Source organism: Panthera uncia, chromosome B1 (genome assembly GCF_023721935.1).
Source record: "Panthera uncia isolate 11264 chromosome B1, Puncia_PCG_1.0, whole genome shotgun sequence".
Taxonomy (NCBI): Eukaryota; Metazoa; Chordata; class Mammalia; order Carnivora; family Felidae; genus Panthera; species Panthera uncia.
In genome coordinates this window covers 146,707,580-146,721,653 of record NC_064811.1, presented here as the reverse complement: position 1 = coordinate 146,721,653, position 14,074 = coordinate 146,707,580, and the positions used below count along the sequence as shown (strand labels likewise).

Sequence of the window (14,074 nt, the reverse complement as noted above, 5' to 3'; positions counted from 1 at the left end):
TCTGTGTCTCCCTCTCTGTCCCTCTCCCTCTCATGCTCTGTCTCTCAATAAATAAATAAACGCTAAAAAAAAAAATATATATATATATATATATATATATATATCCTAATTCTTAAAGGATTCTGTCCACATCGTTAATACGTATTTCACCCTCTCGCCCATCCCCCCTCTTCCGCCATACAAAATCCAACTATAAAATCATTCCTTCCATAGACTCAAGCTATGTCCTTTTTATCCTAGAAACTCTAAATTCTTAATTTAACCACTTCTCTCCTTCTGCCAGATTGTACATTCATTCTTCAGGGATGAAAAGTCAGAATTCAAAACACGAACAAAGACAATGATCTAAGGTGGAAGTCAAGTAATCACAATCATTTTCCTCCATTCAAGAGCCACTCAAATCTTGCTGTTCTTCTAACTCGAGTTAGAATTTACAAACATTCTGTTTACAAATGGCCCGAGCTCAGAATTCTGATTTTTCACGTTGCATTATTTTCTTTCTCCTTCTGTCTCCAATTTGCGATTGCTGATCTAACACAGCTTATACTAAAACCAAATCATAGCCTACAGCTTATCTCCCATTCCATGCAGCCAGTCTCAGTCACAAAATAGTTATCCAAATTCAACCACTATTTAACAGTTCTCATTCTTCCCTTTCTAATAATTGTGCACTCCCTGGATGACTATTCTCCACCTCCACCTACTGACCTGGCTATTAACAAAACATATTCTGTGACAACCCTCTTAGTGTTTCCTTATATTGCTACTGGATTAAGGAAGAAAGGAAAGAAACCAGGCTCTGAGAGTACTGCACCTTTTTCTTTAACTAGAATGAGATCCCTTTACAGCAGAGACTTTTATTTGAGGTATTCTTGGTATTCTCCAATGGGGTCTTCCTGGAAGGGAGGTGAAGATTGTGGTAGTTAACAGGATTGATGCCTGACCTTTGACCACTGGGTGGGCAACACTTCCACAAAATCCACAGATTTAGAATGCTTAGGAATTTGTGCATTTCTAGGATGTCCAGACCTAAAGGGGGAGACATAAATGAATGCTTCAGCACTTTGGTAGGTGGGGGAGATACTCATGGAATGAGCTACCCCAAGAAACATAAATCCTGCCTTCAAGGGACTCGTCAGTGGTTCGCAGAGATATGTGAATGCTTCTGATTCTCCACACAGAAGAAAGCACATGTACATAAAAGTCTGCATGAATTTCAGGAGATCTATAAACCTCAGATTTCTTGGTCTTGGCAATGTGGGAGTTTTCATTGCAGGTGTGGAGGCAGGACAGCAAAACAGAACAAAAACCAATTCTGAGGCATTTCCACTGGGGAAGTGAGACAACAGTGACCACTTAAGACGCTACACTTCTCCTAAGTGATAGCTCCATTCCTAATAACATAAATGGAGCTTTCATTTGGAATAAAATCTTAAGGTCAAGGGCACTCTTTCAGGTTGCAACAAATCACCATGGAGATAAAGGGTCTGGTAAGGTAGAACTTGACTGTGACTGGGTAACGAATTCTGTCACTCCTCCTCATTCAAGCAATACTCCTTTCAAAGGGTCTTAGCTTGCTTATCACCTAAAACCTCTCAGCCCAGAGATGATTCCTGAATTAGCCCCACTATGCAGTACATAGAATCATCAGTACACCTGCAGCTTCTCATCAGCGCCGAATTTGCTATAACCAAACCACTGAAGATCTCTCAATATTTCCATTACAAACCTTTACTGTCAGAGGCTTAGGATTCAACTTGAAACACTCCCGGCTAAAACCTGGGATATGGGGTCTGGAGATACTATAATTTAATTAAAGGAATGCTCTGCACTTTGCAAGTACTAAACAGATGGCCTTAATAAATGCTGACCTGAAACTATCCAGAAGACAAAGCCTAAAAAAAGCAAGCCTTCCCACCGTAAAATATAACAAAAATGTAGGAGTGCTTGTCCTCAGAACTTTCAGTGTAGCAACTAATCCATCATCCTAAACCTCCTGACACCTTCTCCTCCCCTCCCACAACCAACCACCTAGTCCTGACACCTTTGCATCTTTAATAGTTCTTGAATCAATTCTCCACTTCCACTGTCACCCGGCCAAGCCAAGCAGTATCATGTCCCACCTGAACTATTATAACCTTGAACAGGGCTCCTACTATCTGCTTTGGCTGTAAATCAATTCCTACTTCCTGCGGGCAGCCAAAATGATCTTTCCAAAACACAAATCTGATCACATCTCCCCTACTTAAAAATCCTGCAATCGCTTCCTGTGGCTCCAAAGGCCTAATCTTTAGCGTGTCTACAAGACCCATACTACCTTTGCATCCTCCCTCCACCTCTCCCTCTTACTCTCTGTGTTCTAATGATATTGGTCTTCTTCCAGTCCCTCAGTTCACCATACTTTCTCCTACCTCAGGATCTTTGCACATACTTCTCCCTCTCAGGAATGCCCTCCTCGCACATCAGATCAACAACTATCTGTTCAAATCTTCAGATTTCAACTCAAAAGTCATTTCTTCAGGTAAGACTTTTATGATCAAGTTCCTGTTTTCTTATCCCCTATGGCTTTTCTTCACAGCATGTAGTATTAATTTTTATTTGCAGATTTGTGTCGTCTTATTCATGTGTTTTTTATTTCCCCACAAAGCTGTAAAATCTAGGAGCTTGGGGTAAGGCATATTTCCTCAACAACTAGCATTACTACATAGTAGGCACTCAAAAATGTTAAATAGATCAAGTCAAACACAACAGAGTACAATTTGAACAGTAAGATTACCTTTCACGTCATTCACCTCAGAGAAACGGCAAAAGGCCTAGAGATAGGAAGGAAATAAGAAATGTGTTTCTCCAGGCACATGGGTGGCTCAGTCGGTGGAGAGACTGACGTCAGCTCAGGTCATGATCTCACCGTCCGTGAGTTTGCGCCCTGCGTCGGGCTCTGTGCCGACAGCTCAGAGCCTGGAGCCTGCTTCAGATTCTGTGTCTCCCTCTCTGCACCTCTCGCCCACTCACAGTCTCTCAAAAGTAAAAAAACAGTAAAACATATATATATTAAAAAAAAAAAAAAAAAAAAAAAGAAATGGGTCTCTCATCCTGACCGTGGGTAATATGTTTTGCAATAATGACCTCATCCGCTGGACAGATATAAAGAAGTAGTCCAGGTTGAGAAAGAAAAGAAAAAAAAGAAAAAAGACCAGGTTGCTACAGACTTTGTTGCCTAGAACACTGAAAGTACAAGACAAAAAGTGGCACAGGGTGGAGCCATGAGAACAAGCTTGCCAGAGTAGAGGCAGAACCTTTATTTGGTAGATTGCTCTAGCCTATTTCAAGCCATTTACAGGGATTTATAGGGATCCAAAAAGCCCACATGTGGATCAGCATTAAAGGAGAGGCAGGTGTCTCACAGTGGGTGGAGATGTCTGCAATCATAATCAAAGGAAAAGAAACAGAAGGGGGAAGGGAGGGAGTCAAAATCTGAGTACTTGTCAGAATCTTCCCCAAAAGAAACGTTCTTCTAGAGCTAGATCTCAGAAGTTCTTAGGACAGTTCTTAGTAAAAGGAGGCAAAGGTCCCTTGTTTATGTTCTTAATGATTTATAAGCTATGCCTTAAATTGCTTAGTTAACGTTTGTCTGTAAAATTAATAAAATGGTTTGGCTTTCCTGACACGTGATCATTCTTTTCAATGTTAATTACATTTAAAAGTCTTAATAAGCTAGCTTCGGTCTTTGGCAAATGATAGAAATTACGATGGACCCAATGACAAACTATCAAGTTGGACCAAAAATCAGGTATCACCACCTGCTACTGAGCGATTAGCATCGTGGCTGGGCACTTATTATATATCCACTATAATAAGGTATTTCAAAAGAGATAGGCTTTGGTACAGATCCTCCACCGCCTCTTTAAAAGACTTGTCATTTGAACTGCAAGACATTCTGAATATGGCAAGTTTTGTCAAACTTTCCTCAGTTTCTCTCCCAGAAAATGGGGCTTTAGCCTTTCCAGCTCTCTGGAAAAAAGGTCATTTGATGACGTAAATTACTCTCCATTGCAATATTGTTATCTTTTATCAATCATTTTGAAAGCAAAATCAAAGAGGTCACCATGGGTCCATGAGATCGGAGAGGCTTGAAACCACAAAGACAATGAAGAGGGAAACTTGGTACTTTGCATTATCATTAACTTAGATGATACAGATAGGAATCCACTCTAGATACCATAAAGAGATTTCAAGGCAGTGAAGTCTAAAAAATACTAAAACTTAAAAGGGTAAATCTAATTTCATCATATAGGGTGAAACTGATACGGAAATCTCTTCCTAGCATTCTTATTCTTGAAAGAGAGCCTTCTCACCCAACTTCCTGATGCTGTTAGTGCTAAGTTAATAAAGGAGATCACACAGACGCAAGTAGGTACTATTTACTACAGAGCACAACTCCTCCCAAGGCCCTTGGGCCGCTTCAGTGGCCCTGAACTCTTCACGCCCTGTCTCACCCCGCCAAGGGCAGCTGGCTCAGGGGGCTCTCCGGGCTCCGGGATGAGGAAGGGGAGGGGTGCGACGGGTTCTCTTCTGGGAGCGGATCAGGCCGGGGGCCGAGGCCGGTACGCAGCCAACCAGCTGGGTCGGCGAAGCCGCAGTCGCCGCGGCCCCTTCCCGGCGCGGCTCGCGGTAACTAACGTTCCGAGGCGCCTGACTAAACCCTCAAAAGCAAGGGAGTGTCAAAGCTAACACTCGCGCCTTGGGCGGCAGACAAATGCGTCCCAGCGGAGAAGCCGGGAGCTTCGCGCCGCGGCGCCCCACGGCGTCGGGCTGGGCGAGCAGGCAGCCAACGCCAAGCGGCGGGGCGCCGGCACAAGTTAGTTTTCCGGCCCGAGCAGCCCTGCCACCTCCCGGGAAGAGGAACCGGCCCCACGTCCCGCGGACAGAGCCGCCGGGAGCGAGCGAGCGGGAGGGCAACGCCGCTCGGGAAGAAGGGACTTCCCCCGCGCGGCGTGGACCGCGGTGGAGGGGCCCCCGAGCCGCCGGGGACGCCCCTCAGCCACCCGGGGCCAACCGTCCCTCCCCTCGCCGGGGAAGCGAGAGGAAGGGCCGGTCCAGGGCGAGGCCTCCGCCGCACATCGCACCCCGTCTCCCCGCGACCGGAGTTGGGAGGGGGAGGCGGCGCTCTCCGTACGAGCCGGAGGCGGGGCGCCATCTCCCTCCCACTCCCGGCAGGCAGGCGGGCCGGGGGAGCCCGGGGCTGCGAGCATCCCGGACGGGCGGTGGCGGGAGGGAAGACTACACCGAGGGGCCTGGTCCCGAACGGCGGTGATGGTAGCGGCAGCATCTCGCCTCCTTCGGGCCTGCACGCGCCACAGGCCGCAGCCTGGACCAACCTGGCGTCCCCCGGCCGCGACCGCGGCGGTCCCCGCACTGAGGAGTCTGGGGTCGGGGGTCGGGCGGCCGCGGCCCCCGCTCTCCTCCCGCTCCGCCCCGCAGTCCCGGCGTGGAGCGCGGCCGCGGCCAGCGGAGCCCCGGGGCGGGGAAGCGCGGGAGGAAGGGGCGGCGAGGGGGCGGGCCGGCGGCTGGTAGCGGGGGACCCGGTGCGCGGGGCTCGGCGCCCCAGATCGGCCCGCGCTGCGCCAGCACCACCTGCGGAGCTGCAGCGCAACGCCGCGCCCCGACCCTGCCGCCCCTGCTCCCGCCACGCGCGCGCGCAAACAAAACAAGTTGCAGGTCGCCGCCGCCGGAGGGGGCGGGCGGGTCACTCACCCTCATCCTGCTCAGCGGGCTTGGGTCGTCCGGCCGCGGGGACAGGGAAGACCAGAGGACTACTAGCCCCAGGAAGCTTCCCACCACCAGTAAACTGCGTAAGATGAACCCAATCTTCAGCCTCATCTTCCTCCGCCGGCGAGAGACACAGAGCCCGGCGCAGCCGCCGCCACAGCTCTCCCCTCCCTCCTTCCCCCTCCTCCGGCTCTCCACCTCCTCCCTCCCCCACCCCTACCGCTTCGGCTGCCGCCCTCTCCGCTGCCTGCCCTTTCCAGCTCCAGATCCGGAACTCCCCTTGGCTCTACCTTCCCCCGGGCTCTTCCCTCCGCCCCCTCCCCGCGGCTCGCCGGCTCGGACCGCGCTCCGCCGCCGCCGCTCCCCCCGCCTCCCTCCGGCGGCCTCCGCAGAGCTCCAACCGACCCTTGTGCCTCGCTCCTCGCTCTTCGAAGCTTGCTTTCTGTGTACCTACCCCCTTCCCGGTCCGCAGTCCCCTTCTTCTCTCACCACTGTGCCCAAGAACCCCCTTCACAATTCCCTGTTACCCTAGAACTAACTTACACTTTCCCCAGGTCTGGTCCTTAGCCTTTGCCCCACCGCTCAGCTCTTAAAGCTTCCAGATTCCCAAACTTTTGGTTTAATTATGGGCCATAACTCTGTCCTTACCATCCGTGCCCTCCAGGATCCCCCACCCCGCCGCCACCCACCCCTCTACGCCCAGAGGACCGGGAGCCGCTCTCGGCTGCCCCTCCTTTTCTTACACCCACTACCCGGAGACCCCTGCCGCAAGGCTTGCAGGAAGCAAACCAGGAAGTCAGGGCTACCGCTGCCGCAGCAGCAGCTCCACGTGGCTGATTTATTGCTGGGAGGGTTTTTTCTTATTGATTGTTCTTGCTTTTTCACACGACTCCTTAAGGAGGTGGATTTGTAACCGAAAGGCCCAAGTGTGATGTGCAAATATCACTGGACTGGAGGGACTCACTTGGAAAGCCAATATTTCACTTTGTCTTGAGCTAATTGGAAGAAAGCCAATCTCGTGCTAATAGATATCAACCTGGTTCCTGGGCTGTTTGTATTCTGAGACAGAGGATTTGGGGTTTTTTAAACAATGCTCTACCCTCGTTGCCTCCCTCAGACCTGATTTTTGCCACTTGATGGAGGTTCCTTGATTTCTGTTTTTCAACCCCTCTTCCTAAATTATACAGGAAAGGATATTGACAAATGTTTAGCCAAATGCTTCACGCTGAGGGAATAATTCTGTGCCCACATCTTCCAATAAAGATGCCAATCACTTTATTGCCAAGTGCATGTGATTACATTATCAGTGTGCTGTATCTTAAACTGCCTTATTTAAGTTGAGAAGAATGTTTAATATTTTATCCTAATATTTAGGATGGTAAAAGTTGATCCTTTTCCCTAATGTTGACTCATATCAGAAGGACTTTAAGAAAAGTAAAACCTGGTTATTTAAATTTTTTAAATGAAGTAGAGAATTTGAATCATCCAGATAAAGATTTGTAACAAACTAACTTCATGTGCTTCGGTAATTTGGGTTACACTACCTAGTATATTGGGGAATTTCGTGGATGCCATAATTTCGGAATTTCCAAAAAATACCTAAAGTGATATCCTTGTGAACAAAATGGGGAAATGTAGAATGGGTTACAACAGAGTTAGGTATATTCTTGTCTGGCTGAATCATTGTACACAATTGGAGTATAAGCCTAATATACAGACCACCTGGAAGAGGCAGATCAAGTGTTGACCACACATCCCCATCTGACTCAGCATTTTTATCAACCACTGAAGTTAAAAACCAGTTGCTTTTAATGTAAGATGAGGGAGATTTTGCTGAATACTTTTTTTTTTTTTTTTTTTTTTTTTGGTGAAAAAGACCTGGATATTTAATTGATTAAGTATGAACCTGTTGGGTAATATAAAAAGCTATTGCCCGCTGCTGGGTCAATTCAGGTCAATGTTGCAACCCAGAAATTGCCTGTTAATAAGGACTCAGGTGATTCTGATCCAGATAAGCTGTGCATCACCTTTGGAGAAACAGTGAAAGAAAGAGGTGCTTGGGGGGAAGATTTATGTAGGTTTGAATAGGATCAATTGTGGACCCAACTTGAGCTACTCGGAAGGGAGGAGGGACTCCTTTTGCAAAGTGGACAGTTCCCTAGACAGAGACTGGGCTTAGAACAGGTGACCTTCAAGGGATCTCATTCTGATCACATGAGAGAATAATTCCATTTGAAATCAGCAGCTGTAGTCCACCAGCAGTAGTTAAACCTTTCATTTGTGCTCTCATTTTCACAGTCCGAGGAGACAGTTTATTATTATTACCAAACTAGGAAGTTTCATTTTTACTGTTATGAGCATAGCTTGGCAGATAGGCAAATTGAAAGTGGTACTTATTACTCACTAAAGTAAAGGGAATGATTCTTGGGTCAAAATAGCATTCAGAGAAGACCCTGCAATCCCCCGTTACTTTTGCACATAGAGAACTTAAAATTTCTGTGAAAGGATGTAAAGTTAGAAATCGACAAGGTGATATATAGTTGTAAAAGCCCATGTTTCTCTGAGTCCTAGCAATGTTTAAAAGAAACTAAAAGTATACCTTAAAATATATGCGCACTGGGGTGTCTGGATGGCTCAGTCGGTTAAGCGTCCAACTCTTGATTTCAGCTCAGGTCACCATCTCATGGTTCTCGTGAAGTTGAGCCCTGCATCAGGCTCTGTGCACTGACCGTGTAGAGCCTGCTTGGGATTCAGTCTCCCACCCTGTCTCTCTGCCCCTCTCCCACTCTCTCTCTTTCTCAAAAATAAATAAATGTGTGTGTGTGTGTGTATATATATATATATATATATGTACATACATATACACCCACCGCAACATTTGCTGGGAGGTAGCCTCTGTAGAGTTGACACAACTCTGTTTAGAACATGAGCTACGTTCATGGGGCGCCTGGGTGGCTCAGTCGGGTAAGTGTCCAACTCTTGGTTTTGGCTCAGGTCATGATCTCACGGTTTCGTGAGTTTAAGCCCCACATCGGGCTGTGCGCTGACTGACGGTGCGGAGCCTGCTTGGGATTCTCTCTCCCTATCTCTCTGCCCCTCCCCTACTCGTGCTGTCTCTGTCTCTCTCAAAATAAATAAATAAATAAAAAAATGAGCTACATTCAAAGCTTATGTCAAGGTTAGTCACTTAACCTCTCTGAACCTAGGACTCCTATCTGCCTAGCAGTGATTATAATACTTCACAATGTTATTAAAAGGAATAATGGAGGTCAAGTACATATGCAATAAAATATAAAGATGTACAATGTAGGGATAGTGGGATAGAACAAGTCTCAGTTGTATATGGGCATAATTTTTTTTTTTTTTTTTAATGAATGCTATAGTAGTTGTATGACAAGGATTTTTATGCTGGAATACTTCTGGGTTGTCTAATCCGGGTTCACTGAGGAAGAGGGTAGAGATTAGAACTGCACCAGAGGGACATAAAAGATGGCCAAGACACCATTGTTCTCAGTCAGGTGGTAGGCCCGGACATGGTACCTTTGGCTAGGAGGCCAGCAGAGAGGGCTCAGAAGCAAGGTAAGGGGAGGGAAGAGAATTTTTGTGAATACCCAATGTGTGCAAGATGCTTCATTTAACCTTTGCACACCCTTGAGTGTGGCTGGTATTACTGGTCTCAATCTGGGGTTCAAAGCAGATCTTTCTAACCTTGAAATTCTTGCCACTACATGCATACTCCTCACCAAGCTGTACTAGCATATAAATAAGTGTTTTCAGACAGGATGCAAAAGGTCAGGGCCTAAAGATTTGTTCATTTTTTAAAAAATTCTTCCTGGTGTCTGCTCTTTTAAAGGAGAACCCACCAGAAGGAATTGTGTCCATTCTTGGGCTACAGTTTAAAGGTGCAGTGCACCTCCGGGGCCCTCACCACACCTGTTTCATGCTGCAATCAAGCTGAACCTGAGTCTCTAAATGTATCTTGAACTTGCCTTCAGGCCTTTGTTCAGGAGTTCCCCTGAAATGACACCTTAATAGAAGGCTTTCCCCCGCTCCCTCCCACATCCGTCCCCACTCCCCATGTCCCTCTCTAACTGATGTACTGGGATAGGTACCCTACTAGGTGCTCTGGCTGCACCCTGCACTTTTCCTTCGCTGTGAATGACCGCTACATTGTAATTGCTTAATTTCTTTCTCCACTCCCAGATTAAAAGGTACATGAGGGTGGATGTCTAGGTAGATAGATAGATAGATAGATGTCTATCTAATTCATCATTATATTCCTGTGTCTAGTGTGCAGAAAGGGTTTAGTAAATATTTTCTGATGAAATGTTGAATGAATAATTGGATTGAGAATATGAAGTGAAGAAGAAAGGTAGATGAGGAGTCAGGGTTATGTCACCTGCTCTTCCTCCTTAGCTGGAGGTTCTCCTTCTGAAGGTAAAACTTTAGAGGTTTTATTTAATTAGAAAACTGATTACTTTGCATGTTGTCAACAGCAGCAGCTGGTAGACTGATGTTTCCCCTTTAATCCGCATCCTACTAGGGCCACTCAGGACAAAAGGAAAGGGGTAGTTTAATTTAAATAGAGATTTTTGTATCTACTAAGATCCATCCCCCCCCCCCCAACCCTCCCAAAAAAGAAAGAAATTAAGTTGTATTGAAATGGCAACATGTAGCCATGGGCAATTACCATCTGCAACCAAATTTCAATTTTCACTTTGTCTGGCTGCCAATAACTTAGGTTAAATTAGAATCAGTGACCTATAAATTATTGGTTAAATCTCCTATTATCTACTCTGTAAACAATCTAATCACCTCTTTTCAAAGATGAACACCAGTGATAGTACTTTTAAGTCAAGAATGTATTTTATCTTTTTAAAAAAAAAAATTTAATGTTTTATTTATTTTTGACATAGAGAGAGAGAGAGAGCATGAGCGGGGAGGGGCAGACAGAGGGAGAAACAGAATCAGAAGCAGGCTCCCGCTCTGAGCTGTCAGCACAGAGCCCAACGTGGGGCTCAAACTGACAAGCTGTGAGATCATGACCTGAGCTGAAGTTGGAAGTTCAACCGACTGAGCCACCCACGCACCCCAAGAATGTATTTTATCTTTTAGAAAAGAATTACTATTTAGGTATTTTTAACGTGCTGATAATTTTAGTTTGTTAAGAATATATTAATTTGTGCCCTGTCCATTAGCTATGTCTTACCTCGTAAAGAACTACCCCCAAATTTAGCACTTTAAAATAACAAACTTTTGTTGTTTCACAGTTGCTGAGGGTCCCTCACGAGGTTGTTGCCAGGCAATCAGCTGGGGCTACAGTCATCGCATGGTTCAACTGGGCTTGGAGGCTCTGCTTCTAGGTTCACTCACAAAGCCAACAGGCAGAGGCCCTGCGTGGCTTGGTCGGTTAAGCGTTTGACTTCAGCTCAGGGCATGATCTCAGGGGTCGTGGGTTCGAGCCCTGCATCGAGTGTGGAGCCTGCGTCAGATTCTGTCTCTCTCTCTCTCTCTGCCTCTCCCCCAGCTCACACTCTGTCTCTTTCTGTCTCTCAAAAATGAATAAATGTTAAAATTAAAAAAGAGAAAAGTTTAATTGGCTTATAAATGTAACTCAGAATTATAGACAATTGAGGGGAGGCTGGGTGACTCAGTTGTTGAGTGTTGGACTTCAGCTTAGGTGATGATCTCATGGTTCATGGGTTCAAGCCCTGCATCGGGCTCTGTGCTGACAACACAGAGCCTGGAGCCTACTTCAGATTCTGTGTCTCCCTCTCTCTCTGCCCTCCCCCACTTATTCTTTCTCTCTCTCTCTCTCAAAAATAAATAAAAAACAAAAACAAAAAGCCAACAGGCAGGTCTCACTTCCTCACTGGCTATTGGTGGGAAACTTTAGTTCCTCATCACAAGGGCCTCTCCACAAGACTGCTTATGACGTGGCAGCTGTCTTCCTCCAGAATGAAAGATCTGAAGGCAAGAGACAGAGACCTCAAAACAGAAGCCACTGGGAATCAAGTATCTGGGTCAGAATAGTAGTTTTTTTCATTTATTATTTGTAGCGACTCAGTTATGTGGTTTTCATTATGAGATGCTGAAATCTTTCAAAAGGAATCCAGATCTTAAATAATTACTTATTTCTGATTATCTCGCAGAGAAATAGTCTGTGTACTGTCTCCAACTATAAAATAAAGGAGTTGGACTGGATGATCTTTAACTCCTTTCAATATTGAAATTCTAAGACTGTCCTGTCATGTTAATGCATGGTTGAAACTTGTAAATCTATTTATTTATTTCAATCTAGTGTGAATACAGCAAAGTAAAATTCTGCCTTTAGACATTTTTTTTCTGACATGGATTACTGTTTCTATTTTGAAGGCAAAAACGCTTATTTAGAAGCCCTCTTAGATTTGACACTAGCAGACTCCTCATAATTCAGCACTGTTTTTGGACTCCCGTAATTCAGAAGTGCTCTTCCGATTTTAACCATTTATTTAAGAGGTGATTGAAACGAATTTTATCTCTTACTTCTCTTGTGTGGAACCTGTTCAGCAGCTTACCACTGCTTGTAGTATGAAACCCAGATTTCTCAACTTATTACAAAGACCTTTGTGAGCTTGCCTCTACTTACCCCCACAGCCTCGTGGCCGGTCAATGACCTCTGTGTTTCCAACTTAAACTATAGCTACATTGACCTTCTCCCCGTTTCTGGAACAGGCCAAGTTCTCTCTCACGTCTAGGCCTTCGCGCGTGTTATTCCCTTACCTGGAGCACTCTTGTCAGCACCGACTCCTTCCTACCAAACTTCTGATCATCCCTTCAATTCAATTTATGTATCAGTTCTTTCAGAAACCTCCTGATGGTTCTCTTCAGACCCCACCCACCCTTTGCGAGATTAGGGGCCCCTGCTTCGTGCTCTCAGAGCACGCAGTACATCTTCCGTCCTGGCACATAGAGCTCTTCTTGTAATTGCTCTTTCAGTGGTCTGTCACCCCCATTAGACCAAGTTTCTTAAGGACAAGGGCCATGTTCTTTCCATGGGTTGTTGTAGTCCTAGATGTTCACGGTGCCCAGCACACAAGAGATGCTCAGAATGTGAGAGCAAATGGGTGAAAGTGTATTTCACATGCTCACTCTGGGTTGTAGGCATAGAGAAGTCTGGACGCGTTGAGTAATAGAAGAGATATTGCATGTAGGTACATAAAGAGAAAATGTACTTGTTCATTGTTCAGTTGTTAAATAGCTGAGGAAAAGGTGAAATTTCCAGACACTAGCAAGATGCAGTATGGCACAGTGAGGAAATACAAAGTTTGGAATTAATTACTGGATCCGTAGTCTTGTCTCGCCTCCAATTCCTGGATCACTCACGGTGATGTCTCTGCACAATCTCTCTGTAGTCTAAAAATCTTTTTGTGTGTGTGCAACTCTGCTTACCTCCTCTGAGATGTCTGAAAAAAGCTTCTGGATATAGTCCATCACTAAAAATAACCTAATCTTACTTATAACTAATTAAAAATATGCCAGGTAGTTCTGTCACTAAAAATACAGATCTTAGGAACTGAAGCTCCCTTCTTGCTACACACTGCCCCCACGTCCCCTCAGCTTTGAAAATCTTTGCCTTAGTTTTCCCTAATCTCTAGTAGGAATTTCAGTACAGCTTGATAGTGTGATTAGAAATGGAGATACTTTTTCTTTCCCATGTTTTAATAATTTCTAATAAACAGATCTCAAGAGAGGATAATAGCTAAATGTTTTTGCATTTTTTAGAGTTGAGTGGCTTTGCCCTTTTTTTGGGAGCTGGGATAGGAGGGGACACTGTTTTACATTTTTATCTGACCAAAATGAGTACTTTAATTCCTAGATAATAAACTGACAGCTATTTGAAACTACCTGTGTGTTCACTGATGCCAAGGTTTATATGCACAAACTGTAATAGGACTTGGAGTGATACCTTCACAGATTTCAGTTTTAAAGGCTTCTTTCATGTCATTTAACCACACTCTGCTGAGAACTTCAGTCTTTCTTCAGTGAATTTCAAATTTTAGCACTTGAAGGGAAATTAGACATTAGAGTCTAGCCGAATCTCCCATTTTACATATGACAGGTGGGGTTCTCTGTCCCTCTTCTGACATAGTGTCTTTTCATCCCATCCCTGTTGCATCAAAACAATGCTCTGAGACATTATCAGTATTACAGAAACAGAGGCTAGTTTGTCTTGAAGGTATCAGGTTGTGTGTGTGCAACTCTGCTTAAAGAACGTGAGATTCTGAGCAATGCATTTTGCTGAATCTCGCTGGTCTGACCGTGA

General features: G+C 45.4%; 1 protein-coding gene across 2 annotated transcripts in view; it reads right to left on the bottom strand.

Moving 5' to 3' along the window:
• The window catches only part of GALNT7 (polypeptide N-acetylgalactosaminyltransferase 7), a 146,218-nt gene extending 139,755 nt beyond the window's left edge, over nt 1-6,463 (bottom strand). Inside the window, exon 1 of one of the 2 annotated variants that reach the window (XM_049631333.1) lies at nt 5,755-6,463. In XM_049631333.1, coding sequence (XP_049487290.1) covers nt 5,755-5,880 — 126 coding nt within the window. In that variant the 5' untranslated portion in view covers nt 5,881-6,463. The remainder of the gene's footprint in view (nt 1-5,754) is intronic. The other variant, XM_049631332.1, reaches the window with a different exon arrangement.
• Nucleotides 6,464-14,074: the final 7,611 nt, after the last annotated feature.